The sequence below is a fragment of the Nerophis lumbriciformis genome, linkage group LG17 (assembly GCF_033978685.3).
Source record: "Nerophis lumbriciformis linkage group LG17, RoL_Nlum_v2.1, whole genome shotgun sequence".
NCBI lineage: Eukaryota > Metazoa > Chordata > Actinopteri > Syngnathiformes > Syngnathidae > Nerophis > Nerophis lumbriciformis.
The window spans coordinates 21,983,146-22,001,799 of NC_084564.2; the positions used below are offsets into that span (position 1 = coordinate 21,983,146).

Genomic DNA, 18,654 nt, shown 5'->3' on the forward strand with positions numbered 1-18,654 from the left:
CAACCTTTTTTGAGCCAAGGCACATTATTTTCATTGAAAAAATGCGGAGGCACACCACCAGCAGAAAACATTAAAAAATGAAACTCGGCAGTCGATATTGACAATAAAAAGTTGTTCTCGCAAGCGTTGGATAGGAATTCAAACAATAACCAAGCATGCATCACTATAGCTCTTGTCTCAAAGTAGGTATACTGTCACGACCTGTCACATCACGCCGTGACTTATTTGGAGTTTTTTGGTGTCTTCCTGTGTGTAGTGTTTTACTTCTTGTCTTGCGCTCCTATTTTGGTGGCTTTTCCTGTTTTGTTGGTATTTTCCTGTAGCAGTTTCATGTCTTCCTTGAGCGGTATTCCGCGCACCTGCTTTGTTTTAGCAATCAAGGCTATTTAAGTTGTCGCTATCCTTCTTTGCGGGGACATTGTTGATTGTCATGTCATGTTCGGATGTACTCTGTGGACGCCGTCTGCTCCACACGCTGTAAGTCTTTGCTGTCGTCTAGCATTCAGTTTTTGTTTACTTTGCAGCCAGTTCAGTTTTAGTTTTGTTTTGCATAGCCATCCCTAAGCTTCAATGCCTTTTCTTAGCGGCACTTGCCTTTTATTTATTTTGGTTTAAGCGTTAGATATTTACCTGCACGCTGCCTCCCGCTGTTGTCTGCATATTGGGATCGCGACAAACCATCGTCGTCTCACACGACGTGTTCCCGACATCTACAAAGCAATTAGCTACCGGCTGCCAACTACTGATATGAAAGAGTATTACACGGTTACTCTGCCGAGCTCTAGGCAGCACAGACACTCAACAACGGCACACTATTTGCAGATTATATTTACTGGTTTGCAGAAAATATTTTTAACCCAAATTGGAGAAACTACATAATCTCCCACGGCACACCAGACTGTATCTCACGGCACAGTAGTTGAAAAACACTCACATAAGGGGTCCCCTTAAAGATACACCCTAAGACTGATTTCTATGCAGCTCGTTTTGGGGTCTCAGGTGCCCTCTTGTGTGGAGAAGTCTATTCGACAACTCCCAGCTGGTTGAAGTGTTTGTCCATTTGCCTTTGTTCTTGGCGTCAGGAAAATCATGAAAATAACTACTATTTTTGGTAGTACACTTCCACACTACTTATAGTTTGACCATTTGAGAGGAGACTCAACTTTCCAGAGGCTCAGATTGAATGTATAAACTTGATCATGTCACCATTAAACTATTCAACGATCATGAAACCATTTAAACATTACATTCATGGTGAAAGTAATGACTGTTTTCAACCCTCTGGTCTGCAATCATGCTGTTATTAAATGGACAAAAAATTATAGCAGGCTGCACTGCATGACAGGAATGTCATGCAGTCTTGCAAAAAGTAGGTCGTGTGTGTGTCAGGGCCCATTTTAAAATACCATCCAAATTTCCCCCTGACGGCCAACTTCCCCTAAATGAGTCAAGGCGCCCTTAGTGAACTGCCAAGTAAGCATCAATGATGCTTCAAAACATGTATCAATGTTAGTATGGTTACAGTGTTAAAGTACTCTAGTATCAGTTTTGACTATAATGTGCCTAATGGTGCCTGGTTTCACAGGGTGATTCTGTTTTATATGACTTTGCTTTATCTAAAAATGACGCTGTTAGTGACTACCACAATTTATTTTTGTCACGGCGCGGACTCGACCCCGTTTTTCCTCCGCTGGCAGGGCGCTCAGACACGCCCCTGCTCGCGCTGAGCGCAGCACACCCACGCAGCAACAAGCCTGCAGACAATCACCTATCAGCGCACCTGGACTTGATGAGAGGGAGTGGCATAAAGACCAGTAGACCCGAGGAACCTTTGCCAGAACGTCGCTCATCTTCCCAGTAAGCATCACGTCTGGCATTCCCTTCCCTGTGCTTTGCTTGCCTTCCCTTTGCTCTTTCCGTGTCTCCCTTGTTCATGTCCCTTGTGTCTTCCGCAGTGACTTCCCTGTCATCCGTGATCGTGTTTTGCCTCTCGACATCCATCCGGATTCCTGACTGCCTCCCTCGATCCTCGACCCCCTGCTCGGACACGGACTACGCTGCCTTGCACCTACCCTCGACCCCTTGCCTGTTTACGGACTGCCTCTTCGCCTTGCCCCCACCCTTGATTCGACGAAGGATACATCCAACACTCACAGACAACAAACCCTGGTAACATTTACACTATTAATTATACACATAGCCTACTCCCATTCACTTAGGGTAGCATACACACGCCACGTAATCATCAAAGATTTAAATAAACCGTGTGAACCGCATTTCTGCCTTGGTTGTCGCCTCCTTCCCTTCTCTGTACACAACAATTTTCTTGATTTCTTTCCTTCTTAAGGCCAGAAAATTGCTATTTGAAGTGACCATAGTTTTGTGTCATGCCTGTGATCTTCTTTTTTTCTACAAAATTGAACAACTGAATGAACCTCCTCCAAAACTGCTGATTCCATAATTTCCATGGGTTGTATTAGTGGTAACATGAATACAAATCAAATACTACACGGTCTAGCTCCAGCCTATCTTGCCGATTGTATTGTGCCATATGTCCCGGCAAGAAATCTGCGTTCAAAGAACTCCGGCTTATTAGTGATTCCCAGAGCTCAAAAAAAGTCTGCGGGCTATAGAGCGTTTTCTATTCGGGCTCCAGTACTATGGAATGCCCTCCCGGTAACAGTTAGAGATGCTACCTCAGTAGAAGCATTTAAGTCCCATCTTAAAACTCATTTGTATACTCTAGCCTTTAAATAGCCCCCCTTTTTTTAGACCAGTTGATCTGTCGTTTCTTTTCCTTTCTCCTCTGCTCCCCTCTCCCTTGTGGAGGGGGAGACACACAGGTCCGGTGGCCATGGATGAAGTGCTGGCAGTCCAGAGTCGGGACCCGGGGTGGACCGCTTGCCTGTGCATCGGTTGGGAACATCTCTGCGCTGCTGACCCGTCTCCGCTCAGGATGGTTTCCTGCTGGCCCCACTATGGACTAGACTCTTACTATTATGTTGGATCCACTATGAACTGGACTCTCAGACCCACTCGACATCCATTGCATTCGGTCTCCCCTAGAGGGGGGGGGGGGGGGGGGGGTACCCACATATGCAGTCCTCTCCAAGGTTTCTCATAGTCATTCACATCGACGTCCCGCTGGGGTGAGTTTTTCCTTGCCCTTATGTGGGCTCTGTACCGAGTATGTTGTTGTGGCTTGTGCAGCCCTTTGAGACACTTGTGATTTAGGGCTATATAAATAAACATTGATTGATTGATTGATTGAATTCTAAAATAGAAGCAAAAACAATGATGTTGCTATTGGATGCACCACTTTAACACTATGTGCAGAGTTTGTTTTACCATATAAATTGTGAAAACACCCTTTGTATCAGCCCTCTGACTGACTGACTGACTGATGATGTGTTCAGGGTGCACCCTCACCTCTTGTCTCAAAATCAGGGGGGATCTTTGCTGCATAACTCCCTCCCTGACCTGGGCAGTATGAGGAGTGCAGGCCTCAATGCAAAGACGTTAGAATCAATGCAATGATTCACACATTTCGCTCTTTGTGACAACACTTCTGGATATGCAGCAGCTGTGCGATTGACCAATGCACTTTGTCACAGGGCCAGTTACAAGTCATTCCCATCAGTCCACAAAGTGTTTTTTAAAAAGCGTAATTAGCTGAACGAGACGCTTTATTTATGAGACCACCGCACTATCCCTCATGTCCCACCATTAAATGCAACATCAGCGTGTGTTTGCTTCGGTGAACTCGGACAAACTTTATCGTCACTCAAGAGGAAGTGGCTAGGTGCTTTCACATGAATCACTTGGATCCCTTCAGGGAAAAAAGAGACGCTAAAACAGTATAAATACCCCTCAGAGCATCACAATCTCAGTGACTGGAAGATAACAAACATGTTCTTTTGCCTCCTGCTGTTGTTGCCACTGGCTGCTCACTCCTCTCTGGCAGGATCGCTGCCTTCTGAGGACCAGGTGATTGCTGAGGTAAGCTGGAAGGAATGGGCTACCGTGGATAAACTCATGACGTCTTTTCACATACTTTGACACAGAAATACCTGCGGCGCTTTTATGGCCTACCGGCTGGTCTCCAAGGTCGGCGGCGGTCTTCAGGAGACTTTAAGATCAAGCTCAAGGAAATGCAGAAATTCTTCAATCTTGAGGTGAGGAACCAATTAAAGCAGGGGTCCCCAAACTTTTTGACTCTGGGGGCTGCATTGGATTAAAAAAATTTGGCCGGGGGCTGGGCTGTATATATATATATATATATATATATATATATATATATATATATATATTCCAAGCCCAATGATTTCACGTTATCGATGGGAAAATGCATTTTTAGACAATATGATTTGCCTGAGTGGCTAGGAGACACCGAGCGGTACAAAATGGTTTCGAAAGGACAGATTTTAAAAAATTATAAATTAAAAAAATAAATAAATACATTTTAATCATAATTTCTTTTTTTTTTTTTTTTTACTTGGGACTTCCTGCGGGCTGGATTTTAGACACTGGCGGTCCGGATTCGGCCCGCGGGCCGCAGTTTGGGGACCCCTGAATTAAAGTATGAAAACCCTTTTTCTAGTTTTTCCTATCCATTCGTTTAATTGTGGCGGTCAAAATGTATCCATTGATTTGGCACTAACTGGGGCCCTTGGTCATTAACACATAATAAAATGCTATGTAGCTTGTCATTCAAACTACATAGCAATTTTACTCTGCTTTAACCTTTGAACTAGCTTAAGATTGACTAGACGCACTAACTCTAAGGATATAAAATGGACCTGCTTATAAAAGTGTCATAAGTCAGCAATAAATAAATAATTTTGTACTTTCAACACTTGGAATCTTTTAGCAACTTCAGATTCATCTATTGATATGAAATTTTAATTTTTTATTTTCATGTTTCCTAATGTTTTTGACCTTTTGTTAAAAATAACAACAGTGTTTTGTAATGACAAAAATGCAAAAAATGCAATATTTATATATAAAAAAAAGTTACACAGTGGAATATTTAAAGTCAATAACTCATGATTTTGATACAGGGCAAGTAGACAAAATATATAATATTTTACTGAGTGAGGGAGACATAAGGAAAGACTTGGTTGAGTTTATTGATTTTGCACAAGTTTTTTTATATCTTATATTTGCAATGTTATATCTAACTGGCTAAGAGTTTCAATTTTTTTCAGCGGTTTAATGACAATTTTGACACTCATCAAAGCTATAAAAAAATTATACATCATGGGTTTCTGATGCCATCTGATGGTTAAGGGGTGCAATTACCCCACAAAAATATGTTGTTTTTCAATCAGCAGGTGAGATGTAATTGTTTTTGTTATGGAAAAAGCATAGCAATATACCAGAATTACCATCTGTTAAAAATATAAGTTATAATGAGAGTTAATGGGGGTTAAAAGAAAGTGTGTGTACTGTACTTTGTTTAAATCCATTTTTAACAATGTTGCAATAAAAACCAAATGCAATTTAACTATATAGAAAAAACCCTCCCTGGAAAAATTTTAGACTGCTTACCTTCAAACTAAATAATCATGTCACAAATTGAACACACATTTCACCACATGCACATGGGCTATTATGCAAATGATACGATGTCGTCAACACCACCCAACCTAATGCCACACATACATTGCCGTTCTTGAGGAAACACTTTTTAAGTAATATGTCAAGTGAAATATTCAATTAGTTGGGGTTTTTTTTAAGACCTTTTTTGTTGATGTCAAGGTTGATGTTTACCACTGAGTAACAAAACTAAAACAAAATAAAGCTACTCTTGCTTGAATACATATTTGCGTTTTCAAAGTTTGGTTGGAACTGTTAGCCGTTTGTATAGCTTATGATAACTATACAGTCGTCTCTCTTTTATTGCTGTTAATTGGTTTCAGACATGACCGCGATAAATGCATTTCTGCGAAAGTAGGAATCAATAATTATTCATCAAATATTTTTGTAGCTTACGGCATAAAAAACCTGTTTATGACCTTCTGTGTTTTCCAACATTATGACAGACATGAAATGACACCATTTAGTCATCTTTACGCTCTTTTAATCCAACATAGCAATGCTGTCTGAGGCTGAGCCAATCAGCAGCGCGCTCTGCTTTGTTTGGTCTCCTTTAATGGCCAACATTATGGTAAAAGGTCAATGGATTATATCCATGTACATAGTGTAAATACCCCCCACCCCCCACCCCCACCCCCATTTTTTGTATATATTGTTTTTCAAATCACCTGACATGTATACTGTGTATATGTACATGATTTATCAATTTTTTTTTACGTAATTTTTTATATACATGTTACAGGTTATACATCTTTTATTATTGATTATATCAAATGTGATGGATATTTAATGGACCACAATGGAAACAAGCCTTTTGGCATCCTTTTGCTTTTTTAAAGCATTACATGGATTCAATTCTTTAAGATGTCAATAAACTTCTCAATCAATCAATATACTTGTAAAGCGCTTTTCTACCTTCCAGGTACTCAAAGCGCTTTGACACTATTTCCACATTCATCCATTCACACACACATTCACACACTGATGCTAACCATGACCCATCAGGAGCAAGGGTGAAGTGTCTTGCTCAAGGATACAACGGACGTGACTGGGTTGGTAGAAGCTGGGGATCGAAACAGGAACCTTCAAGTTGCTGGAACGGACGCTCTACCAAATGAGCCAGTATTGATATTTTTTGTTTATTTAGTCATTTTTATGTTGGAAAATTCCTAGTTTAGAAATAAAAATTGTAGAATATGCTTTAAAAAAATTCTAAATTATCCCACCAAAAATCTGCAATGTGGGGAAGCCGCAAAATTTGAAGTGTGATGTAATGAGGGACGACTTGTTACATTAGCATCTGCTTGGTAAAAATTATTTTGTGTATGATAATTATTGATATTGATGTAATTTATTACATTGCAGTGGGTTCCAAATGTGGTTCTGTGGTTATTATCACACTTGCAAAAAAAGCCACAAAAAAGTACAACATTTTATATTGAATATTTTCTGTGCTTATGAAGTCTGAGATTTTATGACAGATATTTTATATTTGACTTCTAAACCATTTTTCCCCAAACATGTAGACAAAAAAAAAGTAGGTGGCTTTTTGTATTTTACTTGTCAATAAAAGTATACAAACCTTTTTCCCATGTACAGGTGACTGGCAGTTTGGATGACAACACGATAGACTTTATGACTAAAGCGAGATGCGGCGTCCCAGACATTGGCGAATACAACCACTTCCCTCGACACCTCAAGTGGAAAAACACCCAAGTGACTTTCCGGTATGGTATATTACAATAAGTGGCCCAACATTTTAGTGTCGCTGTTGTCCAACATACTTTCATATTTGTTGCAGGATTTTAAATTATACTCCGGACCTGAGGAAGTCTGATGTCGACCGAGCCATCCGCGCCGCGCTCAACGTTTGGTCCGATGTGACCCCGCTGACCTTCAAGAAGCTGTACCGTGGCAACGCTGACATCATGATCAGTTTTGGAAGGAAAGGTGAATTCAAACATCTTGCGAGGGGTTTGGTGGTAGCGGGTGTGTATTTTGTAGCGTCCCGGAAGAGTTAGTGCTGCAAAGGGTTCTGGGTATTTGTTCTGTTGTGTTTATGTTGTGTTACGGTGCGGATGTTCTCCCAAAATGTGTTTGTCATTCTTGTTTGGTGTGGATTCACAGTGTGGCGTATATGTGGCGTTAAAGTTGTTTATACGGCCACCCTCAGTGTAACCTGTATCGCTGTTGATCAAGTATGCGTTGCATTCACGTGAGTGTGCGTACAGAAGCCGCACACATCGCGTGGCGAGGTTGGTAGAGTGGCCGTGCCAGCAATCGGAGGGTTGCTGGTTACTGGGGTTCAATCCCCACCTACCATCCTAGTCACGTCCGTTGTGTCCTTGGGCAAGACACTTCACCCCTTGCTCCTGATGGCTGCTGGTTAGCGCCTTGCATGGCAGCTCCCGCCATCAGTGTGTGAATGTGTGTGTGAATGGGTAAATGTGGAAATACTGTCAAAGCGCTTTGAGTACCTTGAAGGTAGAAAAGCGCTATACAAGTATAACCCATTTATTTATCATTTATCTTGTGACTGGGCTGGCACGTTGTTAGAATGTATGAAAACGGACGTGACGACAGCTCGTAGAGCACATTAAAGGCAGTGCCTTTAAGGCACGCCCCCAAGACTGTGGTCCGGGTGGACTACGAGATATAATGTCTGATGTACACCTTCGTTCGATAATGAAGGTTGCCTCAGCTCAAAGCCTGAGCCCCGATATTAATGAACTAGCATCCAAGAAAAGATGCCAGGTATCTGGCTTGGGCACATCAGATTAGATCAGTGTGTCGCAAACTGAGCAGTTTAAAGTCCTGAATGGTTGGTTTATTCATTATTTTATTTTCAAATTTATTAGCCTGTGGAAAACGTTAATGTTGATATTTACCTCCGAAGGCTGCAGATAGAAAAGAGGCATTCAATTTTTTTTTTAATTGTATTTGATATGCCATTGATATTTTTTAATTATTATTATTATTATTATTTGAAACTCGATTTTGCATGTCACTATAAAGTTATATAAACCTTGCTTGTTCAAAATTCAAAGCAAAACTTGTTTGGGTCCCTATTAAAAAGTTAATTTGTTCAACCTTGGCCCGCGGATTTGTTCAGTTTTAAATTTTGGCCCACTCTGTATTTGAGTTTGACACCCCTGGCTTAGAAAAACTGATGTTAACAGGAAAACTAGTAGGAAAGAAAGCTCTAGGTCGGTAACGAACAACATATATCAACAGCCTAAGAGATTTTATCGGAAATATCAATAATATAGAGCGGACGACAGAGAAGACTGGAGAGCCCTGATCATGATGATGGTACAGACTAGCAGTGAGATGCTTGGAAGAACAAAGTTATGTCGATCTCTCACTATAAGCTAATGCCAGCGAGTAAGTTCATGTTTTGGGCAGATTTTACGAGGTTCACTGAGACATTTACTACACCAACTAATGGCGGGAATGCTTGTAACGCTAATTTTTGTTTGCAACTTAAAGCATACCAATTAGCTGAGAGACAGGTCTTATCTCGAAACACTCTCAAGTTGAGGTACCACTGTAAAGTTAAAGTACCACTGATAGTCACACACACACTAGGTGCGGTGAAATTACCTTCTGCATTTGACCCATCCCTTTGTTCCACTCCCTGGGGGGTGAGGGGAGCAGTGAGCAGCAGCGGTGGCCGTGCTCGGGAATCACTGTGGTGATTTAACCCCCAATTCCAACCCTTGATGCTGAGTGCCAAGCAGGGAGGTAATGGGCCCCATTTTTATAGTCTTTGGTATGACTCGTATGGTATGACTGTAGCAGTATTTTTTTCCTAACATGTAAAAAAACACACAGAAGACATGTTTTTAAACAAGTTCCCCACTTAACACAAGTTTAAAAGGAACATTTTCAAACAACTTCAGTTTTACTCCAGCCCTGTAGGTAGTGGTAACACTCTACTGTGTTTATATGAGTGCTTACTTGACATATCTCATTGTTTGTATTTTTCTTCTTTTCCGAACAACTTGGTGGGGTTCTGCTTCTTCTTTTAGAATAACTATAGAAAAAAGAACAGTATATCTTTAAACAGAGGTATTGGGCTGTGGCTGAAAGCTTCATCATATTTTTTTTTTAAACAATTTTAGTCCAAGTATTGTCATTGTTGTTGTACGTTTGGGCAAACAAGTTGCTCCCTCATGCAGAACATGGCGACTACAACCCTTTCGATGGGCCTAACGGACTGCTGGCTCACGCCTATCCACCAGGCGAAGGCCTCGGAGGGGACACTCACTTTGATGAGGATGAACTATGGACCAAAGATTCCTCAGGTTTGCTGCTAAAAGTCTCTTTAACATACAATCAATGATGTCTGTGGTGTGGAGGTCGGACCAATAAATGAACGTTCTTTTCTGGTAGCTTACAACCTTTTCATAGTGGCGGCACATGAGCTGGGCCATGCCATTGGTATGTCCCACTCCTCCGACCCGAGTGCCCTCATGTACCCCATCTATACATACGCAACAGGATACCCCCTTGCTGAGGACGATATCGAAGGCATTCAGGCCCTCTATGGTGATGACTCGGCATAATCCGTCCGTGCTTGGTTTTCCTTGTTGTTAAAACATTTGGTCTGAAACACAGGCCCTAATCCAGACCACAGGAAAGTGAAGCCCAAGCCGGACGCTCCCAAAAAATGTGACCCCTCGTTGAGTTTTGACGCGGCGACGGAGCTCAGGGGAGAAACCTTCATCTTCAAAGACAGGTAAATCCATGCGCATCTCTGGGTGTATAATAATCCAATATACAAGTTTCAACTAATATTTCTAAATCATGTTCAGGTTCTACTGGCGCCTTCATCCCCAGATGCACGAGCCCCAGCTGGCACTGATCAAGTCCACTTGGCCGTCCATCCCCAACAAGGTGGATGCGGCGTACGAGAACCCAGCGAAGGATCAGGTCATGATTTTTAGTGGTGGGTTATCATCATCAACACATGCCATACCTGAAACAAAACCTACGCTTAATTGGTGATTTCGGCAGGTATCCGTGTGTGGGCTATGAATGGATACAACGTGGTGAAGGGTTACCCAAAGTACATCCACACACTCGGACTTCCTAAGACCGTGAGGAACGTGGATGCGGCTGTTCACATCAGAGACACAGGGAAGACTCTCCTCTTTCACGATGAAGACTATTGGAGGTATTGTATATGCATACACCTTGTCACAAAAAAAATCATATTGATTGTGTTTTTAAAGGGTTTGGGGATACAAATGAAAATGTGTAGTCCTGACAGTTGGTATAAAAAGACCACACCAGGAAAAACATTTTTAGGGATAAGCTGATCGATGAGTTTCGGCCATTCTTTGTGAAAAATTGTGATTGCCATTGCTGATTACCTTATTTTTCGGACTATAAGTCGCAGTTTTTTTCATAGTTTGGCCGGGCTCCAGTGCAACTTATATATGTTTTTTTCCTTCTTTATTATGCATTTTCGGCAGGTGCGACTTATACTCCGGTGCGACTTATACTCCGAAAAATACGGTAATTCCTTATTATGCCAATCGCAAACGTTGATTCCCTCTCGCTGACACTATTTATTTTTAGTTCCCCGGAAGACAAGCGGCTAGCAGTTATATATGTGTCTCCATACACCATGTGAAGAAGCTCCCCTAAGCTTATAATGATTACCTCCATTACGGCAAATACACTGCATTTCTTGGTACCTTAATTACCATTACTAAGTAAACTTATCACTGGAGGACAAGGCTAAACATGCTACACACTAGGCTTGTACAGTATACCGGTATTAGTATAGTACCGCGATACTAATGGGACTATGACACCTCCGAAAAGTACCGGTCCGCGCCATGGGTGGATTTACACTTAACATCCACTGTAATGATACCAAGTACAGTAGCGTATCTAGTCGATACTACTATGATTACATCGATATTTTTTGGCATCACATCTTCTTTCGTTTCTTTTTTAATTTATACTATGTTTATAAACTCAGGAAATATGTCCCTGGACACATGAGGACTTTGAATATGACCAATGTATGATCCTGTAACGACTTGGTATCGGATTGATACCCAAATGTGTGGTATCATCCAAAACTAATGTAAAGTATCAAATAACAGAAGAATAAGAGATTATTACATTTCAACAGAAGTGTAGATAGAACATGTTAAAAGAGAAAGTGAATGAACAAGTAGATTTATAATTCATTTTCTACCACTTGTCCTTAATAATTTTGACTAAATAATAGAATGGAAAATGACACAATATGTTACTGCATACGTCAGCAGCTAAATTAGGAGCCTTTGTTTGCTTACTTACTCATAAAAGACAAGTTGTTTTGTATGTTCATTATTTTATTTAAGGAGAAACTTGCAATAAGAAACATATGTTTAATGTACCCTAAAAAATTTTTCTTAAAATAAAGTCAATAATGTGATTTTTTTGTGGTCCCCTTTATTTAGAAAAGTAACAAAGTATCAAAATAATTTTGGTACCGGTACCAAAATATTGGTATCGGTACAACACTACTACACACAGAGCGCAAGCCAGGAGAAGGTATGGTAATGGCTAAGCTAACTGCTATGCTGGCTTTAAACAACACCAACAAAATAGTTGCTTGGTAAAATTTAAGAAGTGTAGATAGAAACATGTCGCAGCTGAAAGTAAGTAGCTATTAACAGGAAATTAACAAAATAAGAGTCTAGAGACAGGATAATATAACAGCTGTTTGCTTGTCAGCATTGTCACAGTCAGTGAGTAAGACACAGTAAGAGGACGGTGGATTGATTCATAAATTGGTGGTGTCGATACCAGGGGTAGTATCAGTATATGATTGATATTAGAGTGATTAGGTTGATACTTTTTGTTTTTCTCAAAATTATTTGTGTTTGTTCATGTTTACTAACTTAAGTCCCTGGACAAAGGAGGATTTTGAGGGCAAAAACCAAATTTAGATGAGCAGTAGATAGTAGTTTTGGCTTTTGTTTAGTTATTTACTATTACTATTTACTTTGAAAATCTTACAGTTAATACTTGTTATTGGTATCGGAATTGTTATCGGCCACATTCACTCATGGTGATCGGTATTGGGCACAGCAGCATAAAACCCTGATTGGAACAATCATAGTATTTTTATCTCATGTGACGTACGCTGCGTGAGTGCATCTTAGAAAAACCTAAAAAAAAAGTGTTTAAATTCAATTTCGAGGCCCTGGAAAAGTTATAGAAAGCAAAAAAAATCTGAACTACAGTTTCCACAGCAACAAAGCAGACAACTTTGGATGTTTCTGCAAAAAAATAGATCCTCAAAGCCAGGATACTGTGAGCACTAATGTGTAGATTGATACTACTCATTCAAGTCATCTGAAGACACATGCCGTCTTTTTGTCGCCATATTCCTGGACAGCCAAATTGCAGCAAAATATAACTGTGGTGAGAACAAGTATGCCTGTGTCAGTGCTTTTGGGCGTGCTCTGCACTTTAAAAGACACTTACTGTCATTAGTAGGGGTGTCAAAAATCGATTTTTGAATTAATCGCAATTCTTATTTGTATTGATTCTTAATAAATTTTCAAAAATCAAAAAGCGATCTTTTTATTTATTTATGTATTTATTTATTTATTTATTTATTTATCTGTCCTGTTCAGCTATTCAGGCAAATCATATTGTTGATGTAGATGCCTATATCTGCTGTACAGATTTACTTTAGAACAGAGAAGTGTTATATACTTCTCTCGTTGTCTTATTTGTCCATCCATTTTCTACCGCTTGTCCCTTTTGGGGTCGCGGGGGTGCTGGAGCCTATCCCAGCTGCACTCGGGTTGAAGGCGGGGTACACCCTGGACAAGTCAATTTGTATTTGACTTTATTAAATTACATTTTGGTTATAATTCTATTAAACAAAAGCAGTTTTCTTTTGATTTATACAAATAAATTGTTGGTCTATTTTATGGAGGAAGGTATTTAATAATAGAACTGGCACCCAATGGTATTAAAAAAAAGTATTGCTTTTGAATCGAGAATTGTTTTCAATTAAGAATTGATTCTGAATCAAATCGTTACACCCAAGAATCGAATTGAATCGAATCACGTGGTGCCCAAAGATTCACAGCCCCAGTCATTAGTGTCCCAACAAATGGCCACAATAATTAGTTTCCGGTGTTCCAATGGAGAAAAATCAATTGATTTTGATCAAAAGTTTTGACGAAGTCATTAAAAAGTGTACAAACCCTGTACTTAAATGAGTCAAATTTTAAATGGGTTTCTTTTGCACTTCTGTTTTTTGTGGATGATTTGCAGTTATGACGAAGCATCAGGCACCATGGATAAGGGCTACCCACGGACAATAGAATCAGATTTCCCAGGCATGGACGACGAAGTTGACGCGGCCGTTTATCACTACGGTACTGACTGACATTTGAGGGTGCAAAATTCAAAACGCTTAAGTAAAACTTCTTACAATTAGTGTTGTTTATGTTTCTCTTTTCAGGATACTTGTATTTCTTCCACGACAACGTGCAGTATGAGTACAGTTACCCAGCAAGGAAGGTCATACGCACCCTCAGAATCAACTCCATTCTCGGCTGCTGATGCTGCTTAAGCCCTAGTGACCACGGATATTGCAATTAGAACCGGTAAATATTCAAAAAGGAGACATTCAGCTAGATACTCATGTAAACTACAATTCACAAAATATGAAATAATCTCCAAAGCCGAACGGCTTAAAGGCCTCCCAGACAACATCAAGTGTTGTGATTGATTGATTGATTGAAACTTTTATTAGTATATTGCACAGTACATATTCCGTACAATTGACCACTAAATGGTAACACCCGAATAAGTTTTTCAACTTGTTTAAGTCGGGGTCCACGTTAATCAATTCACGGTAGGGGTTGCTAAATCCTCTATTTTTTTTGTAGCGTGGATGCCAACCTAATCTGCAGAAATGTAATTGAACACTTGTTCTTAAATGAGCTTGTTTGTTTGCTATGTTTCATTCAATATCTCTGGAAATACTGATCTAAGAGTGATCTCACAAGTATAACTTTTCAAATGAAGCCAGGATTATGAAAATACACATTGTTCAAATGATTTTGCAGACATGTCATAGGATAAACTTTTATTCATCCCACAATGGGGAACACGTGCTAAACCAGGGGTTTTTAACCTTCTGACCTGGGGCCCCAACCTTTACACTACATTTGGGACCGAGGCCGACTCAAAAATTAACACTGAATTAGTAACATTACTCTTGATTTTAATCGTATTCAATAATTATATCTAACCTCCCTACAGTTTACAACATTGTCAAATGATATGAAACCATTTGTTGATCACAAATATTATTTTCAAGTCTTTGGTCAGGCTGATTTGAAAATAATAGACTGAAAAAGGGGGTTATAAACTGCTGAAAAATACCTACAATTATGTAGTGCTGAAATAAGTAAACTAAATTAATAATAACTGTTTATAAACTAAACTGTCAAGAACATTTAAGTGCAAATGAACATACAGCTTTATCACTTTCATCATATTTTTTCGCTTAAAAAAATTCTCAATGAAGACTTCTTCTGTTTGTTTGATGTTGTCATTACCGCCACAAGTGGTGGGAAAGTGTATCGCAACTGAGTACCGCTGCATCTGAAAAAACAGATATTTTTTGGCGGCCCTCTAGGTGGCGCTGGCGGCCCAACAAGAAACACTGTGTTTAACAGTATAATGAAAAGAAAGTCCTGTGAATGTAATGTAAAATGAACAGTGCTGGACACAGAAAATATTTCTTCTTATTTTTGTTATTTATTTTCTTGGGTTTTGTTTCCTCTGTTTCACTGCAAGTTTGCCCAGCTGGCCTGTAAGCTTAGTTTTTATAGTTTAAGTAATAATTAATTGTGTTTCATTTGGACTCTCATGTGATTTTAACGCTATTTGTTGTCGGTGTTAAGTATAGTGACTTGACATATTTTACTTACTGCAGACCCTCTTAAAAACCCTTTCAGGGATTTCTAATTCATCGTAATTCTAATGTTATAAAAAATACATTTAAGCATTTTTTTACATGTTTAAGATAAAACATGAGTTATAGGACTATTGTTTATGTATAGGTCAGTGGTTCTTAACCTTGTTGGAGGTACCGAACCCCACCAGTTTCATATGTGCATTCACCGAACCCTTCTTTAGTTAGTTATATGTTTTTGGTAACACTTTAGTATGGGGAACATATTCTAAGTAACAAATACTTAATTTAGAGTTTTTGGACACTAGGGGAACACATGTTAAGTAACAAATACCGGTACTTAATTTAGAGTTATTTGGTTTCGGTTAGGGTTAGAGGGTTAGGGTTATAATAAGCCATGCCGAATAAGGCATTAATAAGTACTTAATAATGACTAGTTAAGAGCCAATATGTTACTAATTTGCATGTTAATAAGCAACTAATTAATGGTGAATATGTTATCCATACTAAAGTGTTACCATGTTTTTTTACTGGTGCACAAAATGAACCGTGCATGAACATCACCTTGTTCGAAGAACAAAACCAACACAGTGCATAAACTCACAACAAATTACACACCTGCAAATCAGTGTGACTTCTGCTGTTGCTGTATCCGTAATACGCCGACAGGAAGAAGTTTTTATTTACACGATGAGTCGGGTGTGTTTTGACCTCCGCCGAACCCCTGAGCCCGACTCACCGAACCCATAGGGTTCGATTGAACCCAGGTTAAGAACCACTGGTATAGGTGAATAAAACAATTTCCACTAGAGGGCACTCTTATGCATATGTTGATACCATGGAAGAAAAAAGCCATGGAAAGGGTCTCTGATGATGCCCAATTTTGACCCTCTGGCCTTTTGGTGGCCTCTAATATGTAAAAGGATATGTTAATGTGGATCCAGTCTGGATAGAGGCTCTTATGAAAGTCAAGGGAAAAAGCAATAAAAGGAGCCAACATCCTTCTGAAAACAGTCCCGCCTAGTGATCGCTGATGGAAAACAGATGGAGACGACAAATGAATCACAATACTGAATCAATTTTCTTCTTGGAAACTCCCTCCTGAGGTCATCACTATGGAAGCTGACACATATGATGCAAGACTCCCCACACAATCAATGTATGTGATATCTTGTTCATTCCCTTCACTGGATTTACTTACACACATGGCCTCAAAGTTGGTGTCGATGCATTCCCCAGACAGTTAGACCAAGGTTACACTAGGTTAGGTTTTACTATTTTAAGTGAACTGACATTTGAAGAACCCCTTAAGTAAAAAATAGCAATGACTGAATGAGCAAGATTCACGAGAAAAGAAATACAGTCAGGAAAAGGAAGTGGTAAAAGCATGGAGTGAATTAAGTATGAATGAAGTACGTCATAGTCGAATCACACAATGGAAAGGGTTTTTTGTTTTGTTTTAATTGGTTTCTTCTAAGTAGTGTAGTGTTTGCAGGATAAAGGGACCTAAATTGTCGTATTTAATGACTATGTCTGTGACCCTTTGAGTCTAATGTTAAAAAACACATCCAAAATGGCCTGTTTTTAAATCAACATGATCTTGTATTGTATTATAATGACAATAAACTGTTGTGATTAAATCAAACAGTGCAATTGAAGAGTGTTGTTTTTAGTTGCTGTACTTATTGCCATCCAGACTTTCCGTAGTTCTTTGTTGCTACAGCAAAGTTGGTGTATTTCTACAAATGTTCTCCTCTAAACTTGCAATATAAAATTTTTGTATGGTAGATATAACATTTTTGTTATGCTTACATCCATCCATCCATTTTCTACCGCTTGTCCCTTTCGGGGTCGCGGGGGGTGCTGCAGCCTATCTCAGCTGCATTCGGCTTACATGAAATAATTTGTATACTAAAATGCTTTTTAAAAAATATATTTGTGGTTGTTTTAGTATGTCAGTGATTTCTATGTTAGGTTAGCACAATGCTTCTCAATTACTGACTTACGACCCCACTTAGGAAAAAGAAAACATTTTTCACTCTACACCCCGCGCCTAAAAACTATAATTTGTCTATAAAATTGTTAGAAGTACACCTCTGCATAACACTGTATCCTTATCAACATTAAAGAAAACAAAGGAAGAAATATAGATCAACGTCCAACAAAGAATAACTTTATTACTATTGTGTTTAGTCGGTAACACAAAAAATTTAAAGTCCATCAATTGGCCTGAAATAAAAAAAAATAAAAAAATTGAATCCCCATATTAACTATAAACATTTTTTGACCGACTTGAACCATTTGATGCTGAAAAAAAAAAATTAAATAACCTCGGTATGTAATAATACATTACATTATTCTCAGCAACATTACACCTAAGGAGCACAATATACAAGACTTTAAACTTTTTTTATTTTTTCGTTCTACTATTTGAAAATAACTGAGTTAGCATAATGCTAACCGCTATGCAGGGGCTGATTAAAATATAATGTGCTATGGATACTTTAATACATATAATTGTAATTATATGTATTAAATTAAATTATATGTATATGTAATTAATTATAATTAAAAGCAGAAAAAGACTGAAATTTTGTTAAGTCACATGGTTGTTTTCCTATTAGAAAAAACCCAACCAAAAGATGTTTTGAAATCAAAATGATGTTGTTGGATTATAGTGATGATATCAAAAAGAGTTTTTTTTGTTGTTTTTTTTAAAGTTCATATTAGTGCAGTTAAAGACTTTAACTGCACTATTTTTTTAAAGCATTTTAGTATACAAGTTTTGTATACTAAAATGCTTTTTAAAAAATATATTTGTGGTTGTTTTAGCATGTCAGTGTTAGGTTAGGTTAGGTTAGCACAATGCTTCTCAATTATTGACTGTAACACCCCCACTTAGGAAAAAGAAAACATTTTGCGCCCCGAACACCCCCCCACCCCCCCCCAACCCCCAACTCTAAAAAGTATAATTTGTCTATAAAATTGTGAGAAGTACACCTCTGCATAATACTGTATTGTTATTAACATTAAAGAAAACAAAGGAAGAAATATAGATCAATGTACAACAAAGAATAACTTTATTACCATCCATCCATCCA

General features: G+C 38.9%; 1 protein-coding gene across 1 annotated transcript; it reads left to right on the forward strand.

Annotated features, from left to right (window-relative positions):
- The first annotated feature begins 3,903 nt into the window (after nt 1–3,903).
- Nucleotides 3,904–14,965, forward strand: mmp13b (matrix metallopeptidase 13b). Its single transcript, XM_061972731.2, has 11 exons — nt 3,904–3,999; nt 4,065–4,175; nt 7,198–7,325; nt 7,400–7,548; nt 9,780–9,905; nt 9,994–10,149; nt 10,219–10,339; nt 10,416–10,549; nt 10,618–10,777; nt 13,900–14,003; nt 14,090–14,965. Exons 1-11 carry the CDS (start codon nt 3,910–3,912, stop codon nt 14,188–14,190), a joined length of 1,380 nt encoding a protein of 459 aa, XP_061828715.1. The 5' UTR covers nt 3,904–3,909; the 3' UTR covers nt 14,191–14,965.
- Nucleotides 14,966–18,654: the final 3,689 nt, after the last annotated feature.

What these genes read in the sequence shown, in the direction of transcription:
- mmp13b (XM_061972731.2), top strand. Translation starts at nt 3,910, where the DNA reads ATGTTCTTTTGCCTCCTGCTGTTGTTGCCACTGGCTGCTCACTCCTCT. An exon ending in AGGACCAGGTGATTGCTGAG is followed by an intron (nt 4,000 to 4,064) that starts GTAAGCTGGAAG and finishes ACTTTGACACAG; the next exon opens with AAATACCTGCGGCGCTTTTA. An exon ending in ATGGACCAAAGATTCCTCAG is followed by an intron (nt 9,906 to 9,993) that starts GTTTGCTGCTAA and finishes CTTTTCTGGTAG; the next exon opens with CTTACAACCTTTTCATAGTG.